This window comes from Salmo trutta, chromosome 18 (assembly GCF_901001165.1).
Source record: "Salmo trutta chromosome 18, fSalTru1.1, whole genome shotgun sequence".
Classification (NCBI taxonomy): Eukaryota; Metazoa; Chordata; class Actinopteri; order Salmoniformes; family Salmonidae; genus Salmo; species Salmo trutta.
Window position 1 is genome coordinate 44,228,794 of NC_042974.1, and position 23,231 is coordinate 44,252,024.

General features: G+C 42.3%; 1 protein-coding gene across 4 annotated transcripts in view; it reads left to right on the forward strand.

The window, feature by feature from the left end:
• The window catches only part of LOC115153353 (potassium voltage-gated channel subfamily H member 1-like), an 86,849-nt gene that overhangs the window by 61,742 nt on the left and 1,876 nt on the right, over positions 1-23,231 (forward strand). For all 4 annotated transcript variants that reach the window (XM_029698709.1, XM_029698706.1, XM_029698708.1 and 1 more), the window contains one exon: positions 22,806-23,216. In XM_029698709.1, coding sequence (XP_029554569.1) covers positions 22,806-23,216 — 411 coding nt within the window. The remainder of the gene's footprint in view (positions 1-22,805; positions 23,217-23,231) is intronic.

Sequence of the window (23,231 nt, forward strand, 5' to 3'; positions counted from 1 at the left end):
AGAGGTCGACCGATTATGATTTTTCAACGCCGATACCGATTATTGGAGGGCCCCAAATATCCGATACCGATTAATCGGCCGCTTTTTCCAAGATGTATTTATTTGTAATAATGACAATTACAACAATACTGAATGAACACTTATTTTAACTTAATATAATACATCAATAAAATCAATTTAGCCTCAAATAAATAATGAAACATGTTCAATTTGGTTTAAATAATGCAAAAACACAGTGTTGGAGAAGAAAGTAAAAGTGCAATATGTGCCATGTAAAAAAGCTAACGTTTAAGTTCCTTTCTCAGAACATGAGAACATATGAAAGCTGGTGGTTCCTTTTAACATGAGTCTTCAATATTCCCAGGTAAGAAGTGTTAGGTTGTAGTTATTATAGGACTATTTCCCAAACGGTTGCATATACCCTGACTCTGCGTGCAATGAACGCAAAATGACACAATTTCACCTGGTTAATATTGCCTGCTAACCTGGATTTCTTTTAGCTAAATATGCAGGTTTAAAAATATATACTTTTGTGTATTGATTTTAAGAAAGGCATTGATGTTTATGGTTAGGTACAGTCGTGCAACGATTGTGCTTTTTTCGCAAATGCGCTTTTGTTAAATCATCCCCCGTTTGGCGAAGTCGGCTGTCTTTGTTTGGAAGAAATAGTCTTCACAGTTCGCAATGAGCCAGGCGGCCCAAACTGCTGCATATACCCTGACTCTGTTTGCAAGAGAAGTGACACATTTTCCCTAGTTTAAAGAAATTCATGTTAGCAGGCAATATTAACCTGTTAGGGATAACGGGCAGTATTTGCACGGCCGGATAAAAAACATACCCGATTTAATCTGGTTACTACTCCTGCCCAGTAACTAGAATATGCATATAATTGTTTGATTTAGATAGAAAACACCCTAAAGTTTCTAAAACTGTTTGAATGGTGTCTGTGAGAATAACAGAACTCACTTGGCAGGCCAAAACCTGAGAAGATTCCAAACAGGAAGCGCTCTCTCTGACCATTTCATGGCCTTCTTGATCATCTCTAACCAAAACAGGGGATCTCTGGCATAACGTGACATTTTCTAACGCTCTCAGAAGGCGCCAGAAAGATGAATGGTGGCTTTGCATGCCCTGGCTGAAAAACATTACCGCATTTTGATAGTGGTCGATCAGAGTACAATGAGAGTGAGGCGCGTGCACGAGGCGACCCCATGTTTTTATTTTCTCTGTCTTTCAACTAAAACAGGGTTTCCCGGTCGGAATATTATCGCTTTTTTTACGAGAAAAATGGCATAAAAATTGATTTTAAACAGCGGTTGACATGCTTCGAAGTACGGTAATGGAATATTTTGAAATGTTTTGTCACAAAACACGTCGGGCGCGTCACCCTTCTTTACCCTTCGGATAGTGTCTTGAACGCACGAACAAAATGCCGCTATTTGGATATAACTATGGATTATTTGGGACCAAACCAACATTTGTTATTGAAGTAGAAGTCCTGGGAGTGCATTCTGACGGATAACAGCAAAGGTAATCAAACTTTTCTAATAGTAAATCGGAGTTTGGTGAGTACAACACTTGGTGGGTGTCAAAATAGCTAGCCTGTGATGGCCGGGCTATCTACTCAGAATATTGCAAAATGTGCTTTCACCGAAAATCTGTTTTAAAATCGGACATAGCGAGTGCATAAAGGAGTTCTGTATCTATAATTCTTAAAATAATTGTTGTGTTTTTTGTGAACGTTTATCGTGAGTAATTTAGTAAATTCACCGGAAGTGTTCGGTGGGAATGCTAGTCACATGCTAATGTAAAAAGCTGTTTTTTGATATAAATATGAACTTGATGAACAAAACATGCATGTATTGTATAACATAATGTCCTATAATTGTCATCTGATGAAGATCATCAAAGGTTAGTGCTGCATTTAGCTGTGGTTTGGGTTTATGTGACATTATATGCTAGCTTGAAAAATGGGTGTCTGATTATTTCTGGCTGGGTACTCTGCTGACAATCTAATGTTTTGCTTTCGTTGTAAAGCCTTTTTGAAATCGGACAGTGTGGTTAGATTAGCGAGAGTCTTGTCTTTAAAATGGTGTAAAATAGTCATATGTTTGAGAAATTGAAGTAATAGCATTTCTAAGGTATTTGAATATCGCGCCACGGGATTACACTGGCTGTTGAGTAGGTGGGACGCCCATAGAGGTTAACTAAATATGCAGGTTTAAAAATATATACTTGTGTATTGATTTTAAGAAAGGCATTGACAGGCTAAGCAGGACAGGCTAGATAAACTAGTAATATCATCAACCATGTGTAGTTAACTAGTGATTATGATTGATTGATTGTTTTTTATAAAATAAGTTTAATACTAGCTAGCAACTTACCTTGGCTTCTTACTGCATTCGTGTAACAGGCAGGCTCCTCGTGGAGTGCAATGTAAAGCAGGTGGTTAGAGCGTTGGACTAGTTAACCATAAGGTTGCAAGATTGAATCCCCGAGCTGACAAGGTAAAAATCTGTCGTTCTGCCCCTGAACAAGGCAGTTAACCCACCGTTCCTAGGCCGACACTGAAAATAAGAATGTGTTCTTAACTGACTTGCCTAGTTAAATAAAGGTCTAAAAATAATAATAACAACAAAAAAACCTGGCCAAATCGGCGTCCAAAAATACCGATTTGCGATTGTTATGAAAACTTGAAATCGGCCCTAATTAATCGGCCATTCCGATTAATCGGTCGACCTCTAGCAAGAACAGCTCAAATAAGCAAAGTGAAACAACAGTCCATCATTACTTTAAGACATGAAGGTCAGTTAATGCAGAACATTTCAAGAAATGTCAAAGTTTCTTCAAGTGCAGCTGCAAAAACCATCAAGCACTATGATGAAACTGGCTCTCATGAGGAGCACCACAGGAAAGGAAGACCCAGAGTTACCTCTGCTGCAGAGGATAAGTTCATTAGAGTTACCAGCCTCAGAAATTGCAGCCCAAATAAATCCTTCAGAGTTCAAGTAACAGACATCTCAACATCAACTGTTCAGAGGAGACTGTGTGAATCAGGTCTTCATGGTCGAATTGCTGCAAAGAAACCACCACAAAAGGATACCAATAATAAGAAGAGACTTGCTTGGGCCAAGAAACACGAGCAATGGACATTAGACCGGTGGAAATCTGTCCTTTGGTCTGATGAGTCCAAATTTGAGATTTTTGGTTCCAACCACCGTGTCTTTGTGAGCATGGAGGAGGAGGGGTGATTTTGTGGGGGTGCTTTGCTGGTGACACTGTCGGTGACTTATTTAGAATTCAAGGCAAACTTAACCAGCATGTCTACCACAGCATTCTGCAGCGATACGCCATCCCATCTTGTTTGCGCTTAGTGGGACTATCATTTGTTTTTCAACAGAACAATGACCCAACACACCTCTGGCTATTTAAGGGCTATTTTACCAAGAAGGAGAGTGATGGTGTGCTGCATCAGATGACCTGGCCTCCACAATCACCCGACCTCAACCCAATTGAGATGATTTGGGATGAGTTGGACCGCAGAGTGAAGGAAAAGCAGCCAACAAGTGCTCAGCATTTGTGGGAACTGTTGGAAAAGCATTCCAGGTGAAGCTGGTTGAGTTAATGCCAATTTTGTGCAAAGCAAAGGGTGGCTACTTTGAATAATCAAAAATATATTTGTTTAACACTTTTTGGTTATTAAATGATTCCATATGTGTTATTTAATAGTTTTGATGTCTTCACTATTATTCTACAATGTAGAAAATAGTAAAAATAAAAACCCTTGAATGAGTAGGTTTGTCCAAACTTTTGACTGGTACTATATACATTTACAAAAGAATATGGGGGATTGGAAATGATGCAGACAATTACATTGATGGAAGCTACAATCTATCTGCAATATTAAAGCTGAACTACATGTGCCAAGTTTACGCAATAGTAGACTTCTGGTCTCCAGAAGTATAGTTAAACATGTCCACACACACACACACACACACACAATAGTAAATCAAATCAAAATCAAATCAAATTTATTTATATAGCCCTTCGTATATCAGCTGAAATCTCAAAGTGCTGTACAGAAACCCAGCCTAAAACCCCAAACAGCAAGCAATGCATGTGAAAGAAGCACGGTGGCTAGGAAAAACTCCCTAGGAAAAACTCCCTAGAAAGGCCAAAAACCTAGGAAGAAACCTAGAGAGGAACCAGGCTATGAGGGGTGGCCAGTCCTCTTCTGGCTGTGCCGGGTGGATATTATAACAGAACATGGTCAAGATGTTAAAATGTTAATAAATGACCAGCATGGTCAAATAATAATAATCATAGTAGTTGTCGAGGGTGCAACAAGCACGTCCGGTGAACAGGTCAGGGTTCCGTAGCCGCAGGCAGAACAGTGGGAACTGGAGCAGCAGCATGGACAGGTGGACTGGGGACAGCAAGGAGTCATCATGCCAGGTAGTCCCGAGGCATGGTCCTAGGGCTCAGGTCCTCCGAGAGAAAGAAAGAGAGACAGAGAATTAGAGAGAGCATATTTATATTCACACAGGACACCGGATAAGACAAGAGAATACTCCAGATGTAACAGACTGACCCTAGCCCCCCGACACAAACTACTGCAGCATAAATACTGGAGGCTGAGACAGGAGGGATCAGAAGACACTGTGGCCCCATCCGATGATAGCCCCGGACAGGGCCAAACAGGCAGGATATAACCCCACCCACTTTGCCAAAGCACAGCCCCCACACCACTAGAGGGATGTCTACAACCACCAACTTACCGTCCGAAGACAAGGCCGAGTATAGCCCACAAAGATTTCCGCCATGGCACAACCCAAGGGGGGGGCGCCAACCCAGACAGGAAGAGTAGACTTCTGGTCTCCAGAAGTATAGTTAAACATGTCCACACACACACACACAATAGTAGACTTCTGGTCTCCAGAAGTATAGTTAAACATGTCCACACACACACACACACAATAGTAGACTTCTGGTCTCCAGAAGTATAGTTAAACATGTCCACACACACACACACACACACACACACACACACACACACACACACACACACACACACACACACACACACAATAGTAGACTTCTGGTCTCCAGAAGTATAGTTAAACATGTCCACACACACACACACACAATAGTAGACTTCTGGTCTCCAGAAGTATAGTTAAACATGTCCACACACACACACACACACACACAATAGTAGACTTCTGGTCTCCAGAAGTATAGTTAAACATGTCCACACACACAATAGTAAACTTCTGGTCTCCAGAAGTAGTTAAACATGTCCACACACAATGGTAAAATAGCAAAGTTTTGAACAACTGGGGACATTTTGTTAGTCCCCACAAGGTCAAATGCTATTCTCTAGGGGGTTTATGGTTAAGGTTTGAATTAGTGTTAGGTTTAGGGGCTAGGGTTAGTTTTTGGGTTAAGGTTAGGTTTAGGTTTAGGGGTTAGAGAAAAAAGGATTTTGAATGGGACTGAACTGTGTCCCCACAAGGTTAGTTATAGAAGACTGGGTGTGTGTGGGCTTATAACTCCTATCCTGACAGCTAAGCTGCATGCAGATTTGGCATTTCAATATATTGTTATCCGGTATAGTAGACTTTTGGGAATGTATGTGATCTGCAAATCCTTCAAAACAAAGCAGTAAACTGGATGATTTAAGAGGAGGAAATTTGCATCAGTAGGCTTAGTCTGATGTTTTTGGAAATGTATTGAAATGTGGACCATTAAGGTAGCTAGCTTTAGTTTGGTTCCCTGGTGGTGCTCTTTGCTGCTATACACACACACACAACTCAACAGTCTTGGTATAAATTCAAAAGCCAGTGTGTAGCCACTACAGAAAATGGATAGCATAGCCTATAAATTAGTCAGATCAAAAGCATTTAAAAAAAGGAAAAGAATAAAGTATTTAAAGATGTATCTACATTTAGTAGATCAGTTGTCTCCAAAGAAGTAAAACAATTGTTTTGTTCTCTCTCTGTGGTTGTCTTTATTTCAATATATGAATACTATTATTCTGGGGGCTGAAGCTCAATGTTGAATTAAAATCTCCCTATTACTTTCATTGTTTTATTTAACCAGGTAAGACCCATTTGACGTTAAAAACCTATTTTGCCAGGGTGACCTGGCAAGAAGGCAAAACAGGGAAATAGCAAGGTGTACAATAAAAAAAAATACAAAAGGCACACACACACACACAAGACAGTGTCACAAATTACAGATACATTTGAAGATTAAAAACTGCAGCTATCAAAAACAGTGTTGTCGATCAGTCTTAAAAACAGGCAAGGACACTAACTCTCCTAACTTTAATATCTTTTGAGCTTGATCCAGGATGAAGGGGCATTATGGGAAAAAGATTGTTTCCCCATCTCAGTTCTAGTTTTAGGAATGGACAAGGAGAGCAGAGACTGTGAACGAAGATTATGTTGACTGATCTGGTCAGTAAAGAACAGAGTTACCCTATCAATGTTTATACACAGCAGTTTACCAGTGCTCTAGCCTCCTGGTGTAGACTGCGGTCCATTGCACCATGGCATACAAATCACAGTGATGGGTTCGTGATCTAGCATTTGTGATAAATCTTAAAGCACCGTGATACTGTGTCCAGAGTTTAAATTACTTGCTGAGGTCTGCATATAGACAATATTACCATAATCCAGCACCGATAAAAGAAGTGCATTGAACAAGATCCTTTCTGACTGACATTGAAAAGCAAGATTTATTATCATATCTAAGACAGTATGACACAAATTGTAAATCAATTTGGAAGTACACAGCACACTCCCCGCCTCTCATCATGAGCCGCCCGGCCATTACTGAGAACCAAAAACCAGGTTTTTAACATGGTCGTTAGCAATTTAGTTTTCAGAGTATTTTCTGCGCCGATTTAGCTGAAATTCTAGTTGTTTCGGAGGACGCATGTCTCGACCTTTGCTTCTCCCGAGCCCGTTGGGGAGTTGCAGCGATGAGACAAGATCGTAAGTAGCAATTAGATGTCACGAAATTGGGGAGAAAAATTGGTTAAAATTCAAATTTTTTAAAAGTGACCATTGAACTTAACAATTTTAGGATTGACAGTTTTTATTAAATGTATAATTTATAGCTCTCATGTGCTCTTTTCTATCCATTAAGAACCAATTATGTGCTACCTTTTTGGAGCATTTCGGACAATGCTTACATCTTTTCAGCCGAATCTCAGAGTTCTAAAACTGGACCAAAGTACTTGGGTTGCGCAGCAACAGCGCTAGTAGCTAGCTAACATGGCTAACAGCGCTAGTAGCTAGGTTTTTCACATGGCTGAAATCATCTAAACTGTTGGCCTTGACACTTGTGTGTAATCAGAGCACAAACAAATAAGCGCAAATAAGATAGCGAAAATCCTTGGCTGCTATATTGCCAATTAGCTAGCCAACTAACATTCGCCAGTAACGTTAGCTACAAGCCAACAAGGCTGTAACATTAGCTTTATGGACAGATCGTGCACCAGCACAACACAATGTTGACAATATATCCCATATTCTTCCACAAAGCACAGCTGGCTAGCTAGCTAAGTAAAGTTCATAGTCAACACCAAAGTTTGGGAAACTTCCACACTGATAATGTATAATACATGCAATGGGCATTGCTCAACTTTAGCTAATGTTAATTCATACATTAATCAGTCATGCTTGCTTGGCAAGGTAGCAAGCTAACATTACAGCCCTTACCTAATGCATTGATTCAGTAGGTTCCCCCTGTCAATGCAATTTTCTTCTTGTCATTTTAATCCACATTTCTACTGACTGATTAACACAGTGTGAAGTTACTTTTCAATGTAAACCTGAAGTCGCCATCCAAGTAAAATGTAGCCGTGGGGTGCGGGTGCACCCAGGTTAAATAACACTAACATTACTTGCTTGCGTGACCTATGCACAATGAAAAGACAATGCCATGCTTGCTAACTTGGTTAGCTATGATATATATATATTTTTTTACCCAGCAATAGAAATAAACGTTCAATCAGTACTGAGTGAATGTGCAACAAAAACTTCCCGTCATCACCAGACTGTCCATTTAAATAGTCTCGAGATATGCGTACATGACAGGGTTCGTAGCGTAACGGTTAATGTAACTGATCATTTTCTTTCGTGTATAGTTTTGAGTCCTCCCCTCCCCTCCTAATCGTGACATACACACGCAGGCATGGTGTGTGTGTAACCGATGTGAAATGGCTAGTTAGTTAGCGGTGGTGCGCGCTAATAGCGTTTCAATCGGTGACGTCACTCGCTCTGAGACTTGAAGTAGGGTTTCCCCTTGCCGCGGCTTTTGTGGCGCGATGGGCAACGATGCTTCGTGGGGTGTCAGTTGATGTGTGCAAGGGTCCCTGGTTCGAGCCCGGGTTGGGGCGAAGAGAGGGACGGAACCTACACTGTTACATGTGCTTATTTTCAATTATTTGGTGGCTCTTGAAAGAGCGTCATTGAGTGGCAATAAGGAGTGTGGTGTGTGTACTACTGCATGCTTCTTGCTACTATGGAGGAGAGAACAGTGGAGACTGGAGAGACCAAATCTCAATGAATACGTTGTTGCCCACATCCGCCAGATGTACCCAACCCCTACGCTACATCCCAGGGACATACTGCTTAAAGGCAGGGTGGCGGATTATGTTTCCTGAAATGTATGCACAAGCTGATTGACGGAGCTCCGGGCCCCTTCTATGCTCGTGTTTATCTTCTGGTCCCACTGGAACATCCAGCTCCTTCGCTGCGCGATATCAGAGAAGACCACTGTATCAGAGAAGACCACTGTCCCAGGAAACATTTGGATGACCACCTCTAAATCCTCGCATCTCACGCACCAGTGCCGTCCCCTTGGCGTATCCCAAGTTGTATTCACCGAGGTGGATGACTAGGATGTCAGGGGGAGAAGTAGCACAGGCCCTCTGCTGGTTTAGAACTCCGAGCCACCAAATGTGACCGACAGTAATGTATGTAAATAGTTCATGGGTAGGCTACATGTTGATAATTTGTGTATTTTCCAGGAGGTTGCTCAATTGTCTTGTTAAAAGAGATCAGGGAAATTTGTTCTAGTTTACTCCATATTGGCTTAAATAGGTTTCTGGATTTTCACTTCCCTATGGAAAATCAGCTGATTATATAAAGAAAATACTAATAACTATATTATTTCTGTTGCCATTTGTCATTATTGAGTAGTTTTACTTTATTTGTATTGCTGTGTTAGGCTGTATTAAAGTTGGCACAGTTGGTGTAATTGGTGAGTCAAAAACCCTATTGCAGCTGAAATAGACATCATTTAACATTAATCTTTAAGCAAAAGGGAAGCCACTTATATCAGGGAATAATCAAAAACCATAGAAAATAAAAACAAAAAACGACATTTTATGTGAGATATAGGCATTGGTCTGAAGCCAGAAAGAAAGGAAATTCACAGGAGCAGCACCACTACCTACTCCACCCATGCTCTAGCAAGGTTTTCCAGCACACAGCTTTGACCTACTAAAGTAGCTATGTTGGTTTATTGTACTTAAAATGTGTAGGCAGGTTGCTTAGGATTCAAACCTTCTCAAACAGCCTAATTCATACTCTTCAGAGGGATAATGGACTTTGTCCTGCTATTAAAATAATGTATATACAGTGCGTTCAGAAAGTATTCAGACCCCTTCCCCTTTTCCACATTTTGTTTGCCTTTAGACTTATTCTAAAATTGATTAAATTACTTTTTTCCTCAAAGCTACCCAATAAATACAAAGCGAAAAGTTTTTTTTAGAATTTTTTGCAAATTTATTACAAATAAAAAAAAACCACCTTATTTACATAAGTATACAGATCCTTTGCTATGAGACTCGAAATTGAGCTCAGGTGCATCCTGTTTCCATTGATCATCCTTGAGACGTTTCTACAACTTGATTGGATTCCACCTGTGGTAAATTAAATTGATTGAACATGATTTGGAAAGGCATACACCTGTCTATATAAGCTACCACAGTTGACTGTGCTAATAGCATTTGAATCAGTGACGTCACTCGCTCTGAGACTTGAAGTAGGGTTTCCCCTTGCGTTGCAAGGGCCGCGGCTTTTGTGGCGCGATGGGTAACGATGCTTCGTGGGGTGTCAGTTGTTGATGTGTGCAAGGGTCCCTGGTTCGAGCCCGGGTCGGGGCGAAGAGAGGGACGGAACCTACACTGTTACACATGTCAGAGCAAAAACCAAGCCATGAGGTTGAAGGAATTGTCCGTAGACCTCCGAGAAAGGATTGTGTCGAGGCACAGATCTTGGAAAGGGTACCAAAAAATTTCTGCAGCATTGAAGGTCCCCAAGAACACAGTGGCCTCCATCATTCTTAAATGGAAGAAGTTTAGAAGAACCAAGACTCTTCCTAGAGCTGGCCACCTGGCCAAACTGAGCATTCGGGGTAGAAGGGCCTTGGTCAGGGAGGTGACCAAGAACCCAATGGTCACTCTGACAGAGCTCCAGAGTTCCTCTGTGGAGATGGGAGAACCTTCCAGAAGGACAACCATCTCTGCAGCACAACACCAATCAGGCCTCTATGGTAGAGTGGCCAGATGGAAGCCACAGCCCGCTTGGAGTTTGCCAAAAGGCACCTAAAGGACTCAGACCATGAGATTGTCTGGTCTGATGTAATCAAGATTGAACTCTTTGGCCTGAATGCCAAGTGTCACGTCTGGAGGAAACCAGTCACCATCCCTACGGTGAAGCATTGTGGTGGCAGCATCATGCTGTGGGGATGTTTTTTAGCAGCAGGGACTGGGTGACTAATCAGGATAGAGGCAAAGATGAACGGAGCAAAGTACAGAGAGATCCTTGATGAAAACCTGCCCCAGAGCGCTGAGGACCTCAGACTGGGGAAAAGGTTCACCTTCCAACAGGACAACATCCCTAAGCACACAGCCAAGCCAACACAGGAGTGGCTTCAGGACAAGTCTCTGAATGTCCTTCGATGGCCCAGCCAGAGCCTGGACTTGAACCCGATCAAACATCTCTGGAGAGACCTGAAAATATCTTTGCATCGACGCTCCCCATCCAACCTGACAGAGCTTGAGAGGATCTGCAGAGAAGAATGGGAGAAACTACCCAAATACAGGTGTGCAAAGCTTGTAGTCTTACCCAAGAAGACACAAGGCTGTAATCGCTGCCAAAGGTGCTTCAACAAAGTACTGAATATTTCAAACACAGATTTAATCATGAAGACCAGCGAGGTTTTCCAATGCCTCGCAAAGAAGGGCACCTATTGGTAGATGGGTTTTAAATAAATAAAAGCATACATTGAACAGCCCTTTGAGCATGGTAAAGTTCTTATTTCAATATCAATACACCCAGTCACTACAAAGATAGTCGCCCTTCCTAACTCACTTGCTAGCCCTTACACAGCCTGGAGGTGTGTTTTTGGTCATTGTCCTGTTGAAAAACAAATGATAGTCCCACTAAGCCCACTTTAGTAGTGGTTTCTTTGCAGCAATTCGACAATGAAGGCCTGATTCACGCAGTCTCCTCTGAACAGTTGATGTTGAGATGTGTCTGTTACCTGAACTCTGTGAAGCATTTATTTGGGCTGCAATTTCTGAGGCTGGTAAATCTGATGAACTTATCCTCTGCAGCAGAGGTAACTCTGTGTCTTCCTTTCCTGTGGCGGTCCTCATGAGACCCAGTTTCATCATTGTGCTTGATGGGTTTTGCTACTGCACTTGAAGAAACTTTAAAAGTTCTTAATGTTTCGCATTGACTGACCTTCATGTCTTTAAGTAATGGACTGTTGTTTGTCTTTGCTTATTTGAGCTGTTCATCCCATAATATGGACTTAGCCCTATTTGGTAAAAGACCATGTTCTGTATACCACCCCTACCTTGTCACAACACAACTGATTGGCTCAAACGCATTAAGAAGGAAAGAAATTCCACAAATTAACAAGGCACACCTGTTAATCGAATTGCAGTCCAGGTGACTACCTCATGAAGCTGGTTGAGAGAATGCCAAGAGTGTGCAAATCTGTCATCAATGCAAAGGGTGGCTACTTTTTTGATTACTACATGATTCCATATGTGTTATTTCATAGTTTTGATGTCTTCACTATTATCCTACAATGTAGAAAATAGTCAACATTTAAAAAAACAAAACGTTTTTGAACGAGTAGGTGTCCAGATTTGACTGGTACTGTACATAACTTGGAAGTTAGAGAGGCAGAAATGGGGTTGAGAGTGAGGAATAAGGAAAATAGAGAAGGGAAATAGGGAGGACTCGAATGGAGAGAACAGTTATAGATGTTGCCTGGGAGTTATAGTGACAGTTTCCCTCTCCTGCATATTCATAGCAAACCAAGTGACTGGGCTGCTGCTAATACTTTTTTCTCCAAATTAAGGAGTGGGCCTTTAAAGAGTGCCAAAGGGGTATAGAGGAAGGGAGAATAGCACAGAAGAGGGGAAAAGGGGAAACTGTATTAGTTGCTGTAGATGGGAGAGAAGGGGAATGATTTGACTTTTTAATTTTTAATTTTTATTTCACCTTTATTTAACCAGGTAGGCAAGTTGAGAACAAGTTCTCATTTACAATTGCGACCTGGCCAAGGTAAAGCAAAGCAGTTCGACAACATACAAAAACACAGAGTTACACATGGAGTAAAACAACATACAATCAATGATGCAGTAGAAAAAAATAAGACTATATACAATGTGAGCAAATGATGTGAGATAAGGGAGGTAAAGGCAAAAAAGGCCATGGTGGCAGAGTAAATAAAGTATAGCAAGTAAAACACTGGAATGGTAGATTTGTAGTTTGAAGAAAGTTCAAAGTTAAAATATAAATAATATGGTGCAAAGGAGCAAAATAAATAAATACAGTAGGGGAAGAGGTAGTAGTTTGGGCTAAATTATAGATGGGCTATGTACAGGTGCAGTGATCTGGGAGCTGCTCTGATAGCTGGTGCTTAAAGCTAGTGAGGGAGATAAGTGTTTCCAGTTTCAGAGATTTTTGTAGTTCGTTCCAGTCATTGGCAGCAGAGAACCGGAAGGAGACGACCAAAGGAGGAGTTGGCTTTAGGGGTAGACTTGAGAGAAGATGTTGAGTCAGAGTTGTAGTGAAAGTCTCCCTCTCCCCGCCATCTGCAGCAGTGTGTTTAATGGCTGGTCACCAGGCAGATTTATAGACCTTAACTAAACTGGGGATTTATTAAGATAGACCTCCTCCCTCCCAACAACATCAATCTTGACTAGGAGCTAGGCCTGTACAGACGTATCAGAAACATGTCTCTTTCTACCAGACCATTTTCTGTCCATGGGCGTGGCACGGACAGATAAGCATGCTGAGTAATGGGAGGTAGAGAGGATATCACACCTACATTTAATATACTCTCACCAGCTAGTTAATTAGGTACACCCATCTACTATAATACTGTGTCAGACCCCCCCCCCCCTCTCTTTGATTCCAGAACAGTCTGCATTCTCAGGCATGGATTCTACAAGTCAGAAACATTCCACAGGGATGTTGGTCCATGCTGACACAATGGCACCACCATCCAGCCTGTACCGTTGACACCAGGTAGGATGGGTCCAAGGACTCATGCTGCTTACACCAAATCGTGACTCTGCCATCGGCGTGACACAACAGGAACTCCTCAATTGTCCAGTGTTGGTGATCGTGTGCCCACTGGAGACACTTCTTCTTAGCTGGTAGGAGTGGAACCCGGTGTGGTTGTCTGCTGCGACAAGTCGTGCGTTCCGAGATGCCGTTCTGTACACCACTGTTGTACTGCACCGTTACTTACATTTGAGTCATTTAGCAGACGCTCTTATCCAGAGCTACTTACAGTAGTGAGAGCATACATTTCCATACTGGACCCCCTTGGGAATCGAACCCACAACCCTGGCATTGCAAGCGCCATGCACTACCAACTGAGCCACACGGGACTGTCTGTTTGTGGCCTGCCTGTTAGCTTGCACAATTCTTGTCATTCTCTTTCGACCTCTCTCATCAACGAGTTGTTTTCATCTACAGGCCTGCCACTGATTGGATGTTTTTGTTTGTCGCTCCATTCTCGGGGAAACCCTAGACACTGTCGTGTGTGAAAAGCTCAGGAGGGTGGCCGTTTCTGTAATACTAGATCCGGCATGTCTGGCACCGACGATCATGCCACGCTCCAAGTCGCTTAGGTCACTTGTTCTGCCCATTCTAATGTTCAACCAAACAGTAACTGGATGCCTTTCTGCCTGCTTTATATAGCAAGCCATGGCCATGTGACTCACTGTCTGTAGGAGCAATCCATTTTCGTCAACTGGGTGATGTACATAATAAACTGGCCAGTATAATAATACACTAATAATATAGTAGTATGTATATCCATAGGATATCACTTTAAAAGAGTAGAATTTCTGACTTTTTTAGAGTACGAAAAAGTTATATCTTAGATTGCTCCACTAGAATTTGGCAAGGATCAGCAAAGGAATAATGTTTTTCCAGGGCTGTGCAATCTACTGGAAAGACCAATACCATTGAAAGACTATAGTTGTGACAATTATAATTCCATGAGCCACACCAGTGTTTCTTATGCAACCCAGGTTTGTGGGCCGACCATGAAATCCAAGAAGGGTGATTCATTTCAATTAAAGTGGATGATGATGAATCATCTGTCATTATGTTATGTAACAGTGCATCCACAGTGTTTATGGATGTGTGTATGACCTGTATGAGCGATGATGCTGATGAGCATGCTCAGAGTTGTCCTCTAGCATAAGGATATTCTTCACCAGCCTGTTGTGTGTTCTTTACTGGAGAGACAACCACCAGCAGCATCCAACTCCTCATAGAGAGGTATCTTATTATGATTCATAACTGTTGTTATAAGTCCAAATTAATTGGAAGACGGTAACTCCGATATGCACACACATTTCAGTGTTTTTTTTTATTTCGATTTTTTACAATGTATAAGGACATTATCTCTGTGATCATTACAACCTGGCCACGAACTGAAATGCCACCACCAGAGCTGATGTGATTCCTTACTCTACATGTCAGAGAGCCATGTTTGTTGTGCGTAGCATATTTTTATCTGAACGTTCCAAAATGTTGTGTCCTGCTGAACGCGCCTCAGCTTTGCCTGCTGGGTGGGGTCAGTGTGAGAAACAAGAACATGCATAATAGGATAACATTGACCCCCATTATATATTCAGGTGAAATCACTTGAAAATGTCAGACTTTTAGACTTCTATTTATAATGATAGAGATAATGTTATTGATGAATTCCAAATCGCAGATCGGCAGGCTTTTAGGCGGACAAATAAAACACACTTTAACAATCAGAGAGAGAATCTTTTGCGTTTTACATAATATTACAAAGTACATTACAGTTAGTTCCGTGAGAGAATTTTGCATTTCCACATATTATAATTTAAGAGAGGGTTTTTGCTCAGAGATCAATAAAACATGTTTTTTATAGTGCTTTTATCAGACCCAAAGTGACAAGCAAGAATGCATTTAAAGGAGAGAAAATAGAAATCTCTCTGGGATTAAGGAACTTGGAATATAAATATTATTTGATGCTTTTGATTAAGAACTAAAGTCCCTTAATGGGACGAAATCCTTACTGCACATTTCAAATGTTTCTCCTCCAACACTAGAGATGAGAAACACACTCTCTATATAGAAAGAGATATGCTAGGCTGTCACGTAGAGTAGGCCAGGAGGCTCAACTGGAAAACCTAACCTCTATCAAAATAAAAAGTTATTCTGTGCAAGGGTGTTTATTTACATAGTGATTCCGGAACAAAAACAACAGTACTGCCATCAAACGTATACCTTATGGGACAGCTAAAAAAACAACACTGCCCCACCCACAGCACAATCCAAAATGCCTCTCCATGAACTGAAAGAGAGGCTCCTTTTGTAGGGGTAGCCCCTCCCCTCAGAACAATTAACACTAATTAATTAAGCAATTACCTATTCAAACCTACATTTTCCATTTAACTAAACATACTAAAGTATATACATTGCAACACGTTTTTTATGAAACAATATCACAATATAACATTTACAAAATGACGTCATTACTGACAGTGTCTTTCAATATGCCCATTTACATTAATGAGCCATTCGGGACAGGCACTACAAAGTCAACCCAATTCCCTTAGCTCGGGTCCTTATCCAGCATACCCGTAAACTACAGAGATGGAGAGAGGAACAGAACAAACAAACAACGCGCTCATCCATAACATTTAAGTATAATAAATATTGCTTATATTAAATATGAACACTTGTCTGTTTATTTCTTTATACCATAACCAGTTACTGAAGTAAGTGTGAAATGTACTAAGATGAGAAGTTAACTTGTGTGTCGACCCACATTGTTAACTTATCTGATAACGGAGCAGGGAGGAGTGATGAATGTTTGCGTGCATTAAAGTACCAAATTCTGCCCGCGGCCAGTGACGGACTTCTACGTCACATAGGCCTTATATTTTTCATTTAGGTTTGCTCATGCCTGAGTGAGTAGAAGATTTGTTTGTTTCAAGAACCACTCAGTCATCCTGACCTGGTAAAAAAAATTCAAGTAAGATGGAAATTCAAATAATAGAAATCTATGATTTCTCAATGACATTGAAGTTGGCCAAGGAACAGGAAAGCAATAATGTTTTGCACAAAAAAATACACCATTCTGAGAAATGTATTAAATTCTAGAGAGCTGGGAAGGAGCTGCAGGAGGTAAACAACCAGGCTGGCAGAATGAGGAGATATGAGTTTAATAAGACAATCCAGTGTGTGTGTGTGCGCATGTGAGGCTGTGGAAGAGAGCATCAATAAAAGCTTCAATGCAAGAAGCAATTACAATCAGCAGCAGTGTTTGGGTAAAAGCGAACCGAAGCAAAATGCCCAATTCTGAGGAGACCGAGGAGGACGACAATTTGTGACCATCAATCTTGGTCCACCGTCACAGTTATAGGGAAAATGAATGAACCGAAGTAATGAAAATTACACCCTTCCACAATTAGGTTGGTGGAGAAAATATATGGTTGCAATATTGTCACCTAGCTTTCTTCCCCAGGGGAAAAACTGGTTGCAATTATGCCATTGCAACCCGATTTCAACCTATAAATGGGTTGCCATGATATACAACCAGATTTAAACTAATTCTGGTAACTGGTTGTAATGATGTCATTTCAAATGAAAAAGAAAGTCTCACACTCATCTCTCCTTGTTGTGGATGTCATTCAACAAGCTTTGCCCGCTGGGTTCCTTCTTTTATTTAACCCTAGTTTGGACTTCTGCTCTTGTGAATGGCAGATCTCTGTTCAGCTCTGCCTTGGGGGAAATCAAAGGACCACATTTGAAATGACATAGACAACATGTCAGTTTAAAGACAGCTTTATGACGAAGGGTTGGTGTGGAATGTCACAGCAGCAGAGTAGCTTAACCAGTAGGGAAGAGTATTAACTTCTGTGTGAGTGGATACATGAGCAATATCAGGCCTGTGATTGCATCCCAAATGGCACACTATTCCCTATATAGTGCACTGCATTTGACCAGGACCCACAGATCTATAGAGTATATGGTGCCATTTGGGACACGACCTGTGTAAGATACAGAGGACATTTGAGAGGATCAGTTTGAGGAAGGTGTGGCGCAGAATCACTAATCTTGATCATATAATGAGTAGTTGTTTGTGATGCAACATGATTTGTAGATCAGTAAATCTGCACAGTCTAACTGCAGGGTAGTCGATTGCAAAGACTCACACACTCTGCCACTGCCTTCTCTTGCCCTTGCCTGTACATCTTCAGGCCAGGATGACCCGACTCATGCTAATGCTAGTGCTTATCCCATGCTGGTCCAGGCAGGAACACTCAGCATCTTCACTCTCGCCTCAGCATCTTTGAACCCGGGCTTGGAGCACTAGCATATGCAGCGGGTAGGGCTTTTAGCGAGAGGAGTGGGCATTCAGATCTCAGGGTGGATGGTATTCGGGATATACAGTATGAGGGGTAGGGGGTGATGAGTTGAGAGGGGCTTAGTGGTTTATTCTGTGTGTATGTGTGTGTGTGTGTGTGCGTGCGCGCGCTCCCACAGAGCTTCAGATGGTGTTTGTCAGGCAGTGATATATGGGCAGTGGGCGTGCTGGGTGGGAGGTGGTTGATAGGTACTGTGGTCTGGGTAGGGGGTGGTGGGTGGTAGAGGGGTATTGTGGTGTTTCACCCTGCTCTCTCTATACTGCTGTCAGCATGAATGAGAGAGAGCCAAAGGCCATGCTAGACAACAAAGCCACACAAACTGTACACAGGCAGAGAGAGAGAGAGTCTACTCCCAATGGCTCTGTTAGGCCAAATGCGGGAGGAGAGAGAAAGGAACTCCATTGTTGGGATCAAGCTCAGCTATCACACTGACGTTGTCATACAATATACTCTGTCTCATTTGGTTTTAGTCCAACAGATTGATATGGTGTAAGTTAAACCTCCCAGCGAATGCAGTCCTCATTTGTATCTCCCGTTGCTTTGTAACAGCATTCAGGGCAAAGACAGGGAGACATTACTAGTGTCACACATCAAAGCATATAATATGGCTAATGAGCCTCTGAAGACATCATGAATACTCGACAGCATCAAACTACTCTGTGGTATGTTATGGCTGAGTGGACCCATCTGTAGATGGCAAGTTTTAGAAGATGGAATACACTGTTGTCATTGCCATGGATACAAGGAAGTCGTGTGTCGTCCATGTCCATTAATCTATCAAAGAGAATCAAAATTATACTGCTTGATTTGCCTTCAGGGTTCTTCTACACATTCAAATGAGTTGGGTTTGGGTGCAGTATTACTAGTGTGGCTGCATTTTCTATTATGATATACATAAACTGTACTTAAATTACCATGGCAGTTGTTTTGTCTAAGTTTTTCAGAGATCACTGAGCACACTGGATTTGGTCGGTGTTAGCTTGAGTGATTTATGAGGCAGGAGAAGGCTTTGTTAGCATAGCGTTCCAATGAGAAAGTAAGGCTTGAGCCAGAGGCGAGTTATGAACTCTCAGACAGCGTCATAGGAGTTCCTTCTTAGCCTGGCATATACTGACTGAGCAAGCATCTGTTCAAAAACACACAAGCACACACACTAACACAAACAGACCCCCTCTCTTTTAGCACACCCTCACTTGCAGACCTGGTTCTGACAACCTCTGGGAATATAGCAGGAGGTGATGTGTGTGTGTGTGTGTGTGTGTGTGTTACTCTGTCTGTGTACAGTGCAATCTAAAGATAAAAGTGCAACACTAACTCCTTAATACCTCAGGCCACAATGTTTCATTGTCCACAACACTGTTGTCCAGAGTCTTCTGCACACAGCAAGGCATGTCTTGACTTTTCTGTACACAGCAAGGCACCGGTTCCTCCCTTGAGGTGATATGAAATAATAAAGCAAACCAACAAAGCAGAAAGCAACAACAAAGAGTTAGATGCAATATGTTTTCTTGCATACTGTACATCCAGTATTGTTGTCTATATTTGTATCTAATTAATAAATCAGGTCGTGTGTGTGTGTGTGTGTGTGTGTGTGTGTGTGTGTGTGTGTGTGTGTGTGTGTGTGTGTGTGTGGTGTGTGTGTGTGTGTGTGTGTGTGTGTGTGTGTGTGTGTGTGTGTGTGTGTGTGTGTGTGTGTAAATATACTACTTTGAGTAAGAACGAGGCCTGGGCAATACTTTCCATGTAACTTGCTCAACGTTTAAGGACTTCGGGGCCCAGCGGGGCATCAGCTAGCAGGGTCAATTAGAGCTGCCAAAGCATGGTACACGCTGAGGCAGGTCGTGTTGATGGGAGTCAGACTGGGTTATGTACAGGTCGCAGTTGCCAGGGCAAGCTTCGCTAGGCTTGTGCTGCTTTCGCTCTCCCTTGGTCGGTACACTTGATGACATCGTTTTGACCGGATGGATGAAAGTGGATGGAATTACCGGGGGGAAGGCTATGCTACTCCATGCACTGCTAACTTGAAGGAGTAGTCAGGCGAGACACATGGCAATGATAGATGGTAGCAGAAACAGAAAGCTTTATTTACCAGGGGAGTGGGAAATAAAGGCAGTCTCTATTTTCAGGATAGTGAAAGTAGTGCAAACAGGGATGCTAGCTAATTAACTGGCTATCACCACCTGAGTGACGATAACTAGCTAGCCAAGTGCTGACTCGTGTGTAAACAAAGCAACTCGAGGTGAAAAGCACAGCTAGGTGTATCTTTTACATGGGAATGTAAAGGATGATGCTTCAATGGTGGGGTAACAGACTTGAAGAAACAGCACGAGTTTGCCAAGCAAACCAAATGGGGCTTAGCCCAGAGGTTGCTCGCGAAAAACCATGTGTGCCACTGTTAAACAACTAGCTAAGATACTCAACCGTTCAGCTAGTTGACTTTAAATGGTAGGGACCAACGGAGAGGTAGTGACTACGATTAGAATTAGCTAAAACTAGTGGTAACCTGCTCTTAGCTTGATGCTAAAGCAGTGGAGCTAGCAAGCCAACAGCACTAAGTGCGTGCAGGGTACGCTACAGGTACTGTAGCTAGCTGATGACAAACAGGGTTGCTAACTGAGGTAACTTCACTCTGTAAAATAAAGCCAAAGTTAGCAGAATTGGTAGAAATACAGGTGTGCCAAACTTGTAGCGGTCTTACCCAAGAAGACTCAAGGCTGTAATCGCTGCCAAAGGTGCTTCAACAAGGTACTGAGTAAAGGGTCTGAATAATTAAGTAAATATGATTCTTTTATATATAAAAAAAAATGTTTACCCCCTTTTTCGTGGTATCCAATTGGTAGTTACAGTCTTGTCTCATCGCTGCAACTCCCGTACGGACTCGAGAGAGGCGAAGGTCGAGAGCCGTGCGTCCTCAGAAACCCAGCCAAGCCGCACTGCTTCTTGACACAATGCCCACTTAACCCGAAAGCCAGCCGCAACGTGTCGGAGGAAACACCGTACACCTGGCGACCGTGTCAGGGTGCACTGCGCCCGGCCCGCCATAGGAGTCGTTAGTGCGCAATGGGACAAGGACATCCCTGCCGGCCAAACCCTCCCCTAACCCAGACAATTATGCGCCGCCCCATGGGTCTCCCGGTCGCAACCGGCTGCGACAGAGTCTGGACTTGAACCCAGAATATCTAGTGGCACAGCTAGCACTGCGATTTTGTTTTTTTAATAAATTGTTTTTATTTAACTAGGCAAGTCAATTAAAAACAAATTCTTATTTACAATGATGGGGAACAGTGGGTTAACTGCCTTGTTCAGGGGCAGATTTTTACCTTGTCAGCTTGGGGATTCGATCCAGAAACCTTTCGGTGGCCCAACGCTCTAACCACTAGACCACTCCGCCACTCGGGAGGCGTAAATGTGATATTTCATACATTTTATTACCTTTTAAAAAATGTCTAAAGACCTGTTTTTGCTTTGTCATTATGGGGTATTGTGTGTAGATTGTTCAGAAAATATTTTAGCAATTTTAAACTAAGGCTGTAACAAAATGTGGAAAAAGTCAAGGGGTCTGAATACTTTCCGAATATACTGTATATGCCATTTCATCTCTCTCTCTCCTTCCCTCGTTCACACACACACACACACACACACACACACACACACACACACACACACACACCCTTACATCACCAGTAATGTGACTACTATGTCATGAAGATTTGATTGAATTATCCTATCTGTAAATACACCAGTGATCTTGATGAAACAGTTCCTCATCTCTCAAGAGACTATGTCACACCTTGGAAACAAATTCAATTAAGCCTTTACTGTGGTAATCTTATGCCGCTTGACATGTGTTGTGCAATCATGGTTTAAATCAGTGGTGTGATACCGACCCGCGAGGGGGGTCCAATCCGGCCTGTGAGTGGCTTGAGTAAAACATTATTTGTATTTATTTATGGGGGGAGCTTTCTTGACTGTGTCCAGCTTGTTAATAATCACTGAAATGAAACTAGACAGTCAAGGAGCATAGAACATTCCAGAAACAATTATTTGCTAATTTTGAGGGTGAGGAAATATAAGACATTTTCAGTGCTGCTCTCCGGACTTAGAGTGGAGACCGAATGCAGCTCCCAGGGAAAAATGTGTTTGATACCCCTGGTTTAAATAACACAATCTGTGGGACAACATTTTCTGTGTGAGGTACTCTATCAACATAAATACACCTAAATATTTCTCTCTCATCATAATGCCACCCAGAATAAGCTAAAATGTCTGCTTTGTGTTTTGGTTAATGGTCTACTAAAGAATGAATGAGTTTCAGTAGAGAAAAATTCACTGCCGCTAGAAACGAGAGAAGCCATTTATATTTCATGATTTCCTTTGAGGGACTCAGCAAAAGGCATTATTTGCTGTGTTTTCTGTAAAATGGGTTTAAATTAGTGATGAGGGGGGTGTGCAGCACTGTACCTCCACGTTCGTGCCTTATGCGCCATTGCTGTATGCTTACCTACTTTAGGTACTTACCTGCGTGATAGTCGTACCTGTCAGAGAGGCTCATCGAACAAAGCTGAATTTGGTGCAGAACGTAGTTCACTATACACACATTTACATGGTTTTTCACTTACCTAGACAGACTGTTTTAAAGTGCATATTCAGGTTATTTGGTTCATTTCAGCAACCTCTGGTTAGGTTAGACAACCCAGCCAACTCACAGCATAGGCTACATAACACAGGATTGAGTTCATGGTATCACAGTTCTGTCCTCAGGCAAGTTATCGTAGAGTACGTGCAAACAAAAACAAGTTTAATTTAACTAATCAAGAGTCTTGTCTCTCTACAGATTGTGTTCAGAAAAATCAGCGATGTGAAACGGGAGGAAGAGGAGCGCCTGAGACGAAAGAATGAAGCACCCCTCAATCTCCCGCCGGACCACCCCGTGCGTCGGCTCTTCCAGCGGTTCCGTCAGCAGAAGGAGGCCCGTATACATCAGGAGCGGGCCAACCCATCCGATGACATGGAGAGAGGTCAAACCGTGAATGTCGAGCCCACTCCCATCCATGAAATCATCGCCACCACCAGCATTGTCACTGTTACCGAAATCCCAGCCACACCCATTTTGGCCTCCACAATCTCCAGCCCGTCAGACAAAGCCAAGCTCCAGGCCCCGTCTCTCCGAGTGTTCGAGCCGGCCAAGGTCAAAGGCTGGGGACGCTTCAAGGACTCCATGACCAAGGAGTCCAACTGGAACAAGGTATGAAACCTAAAA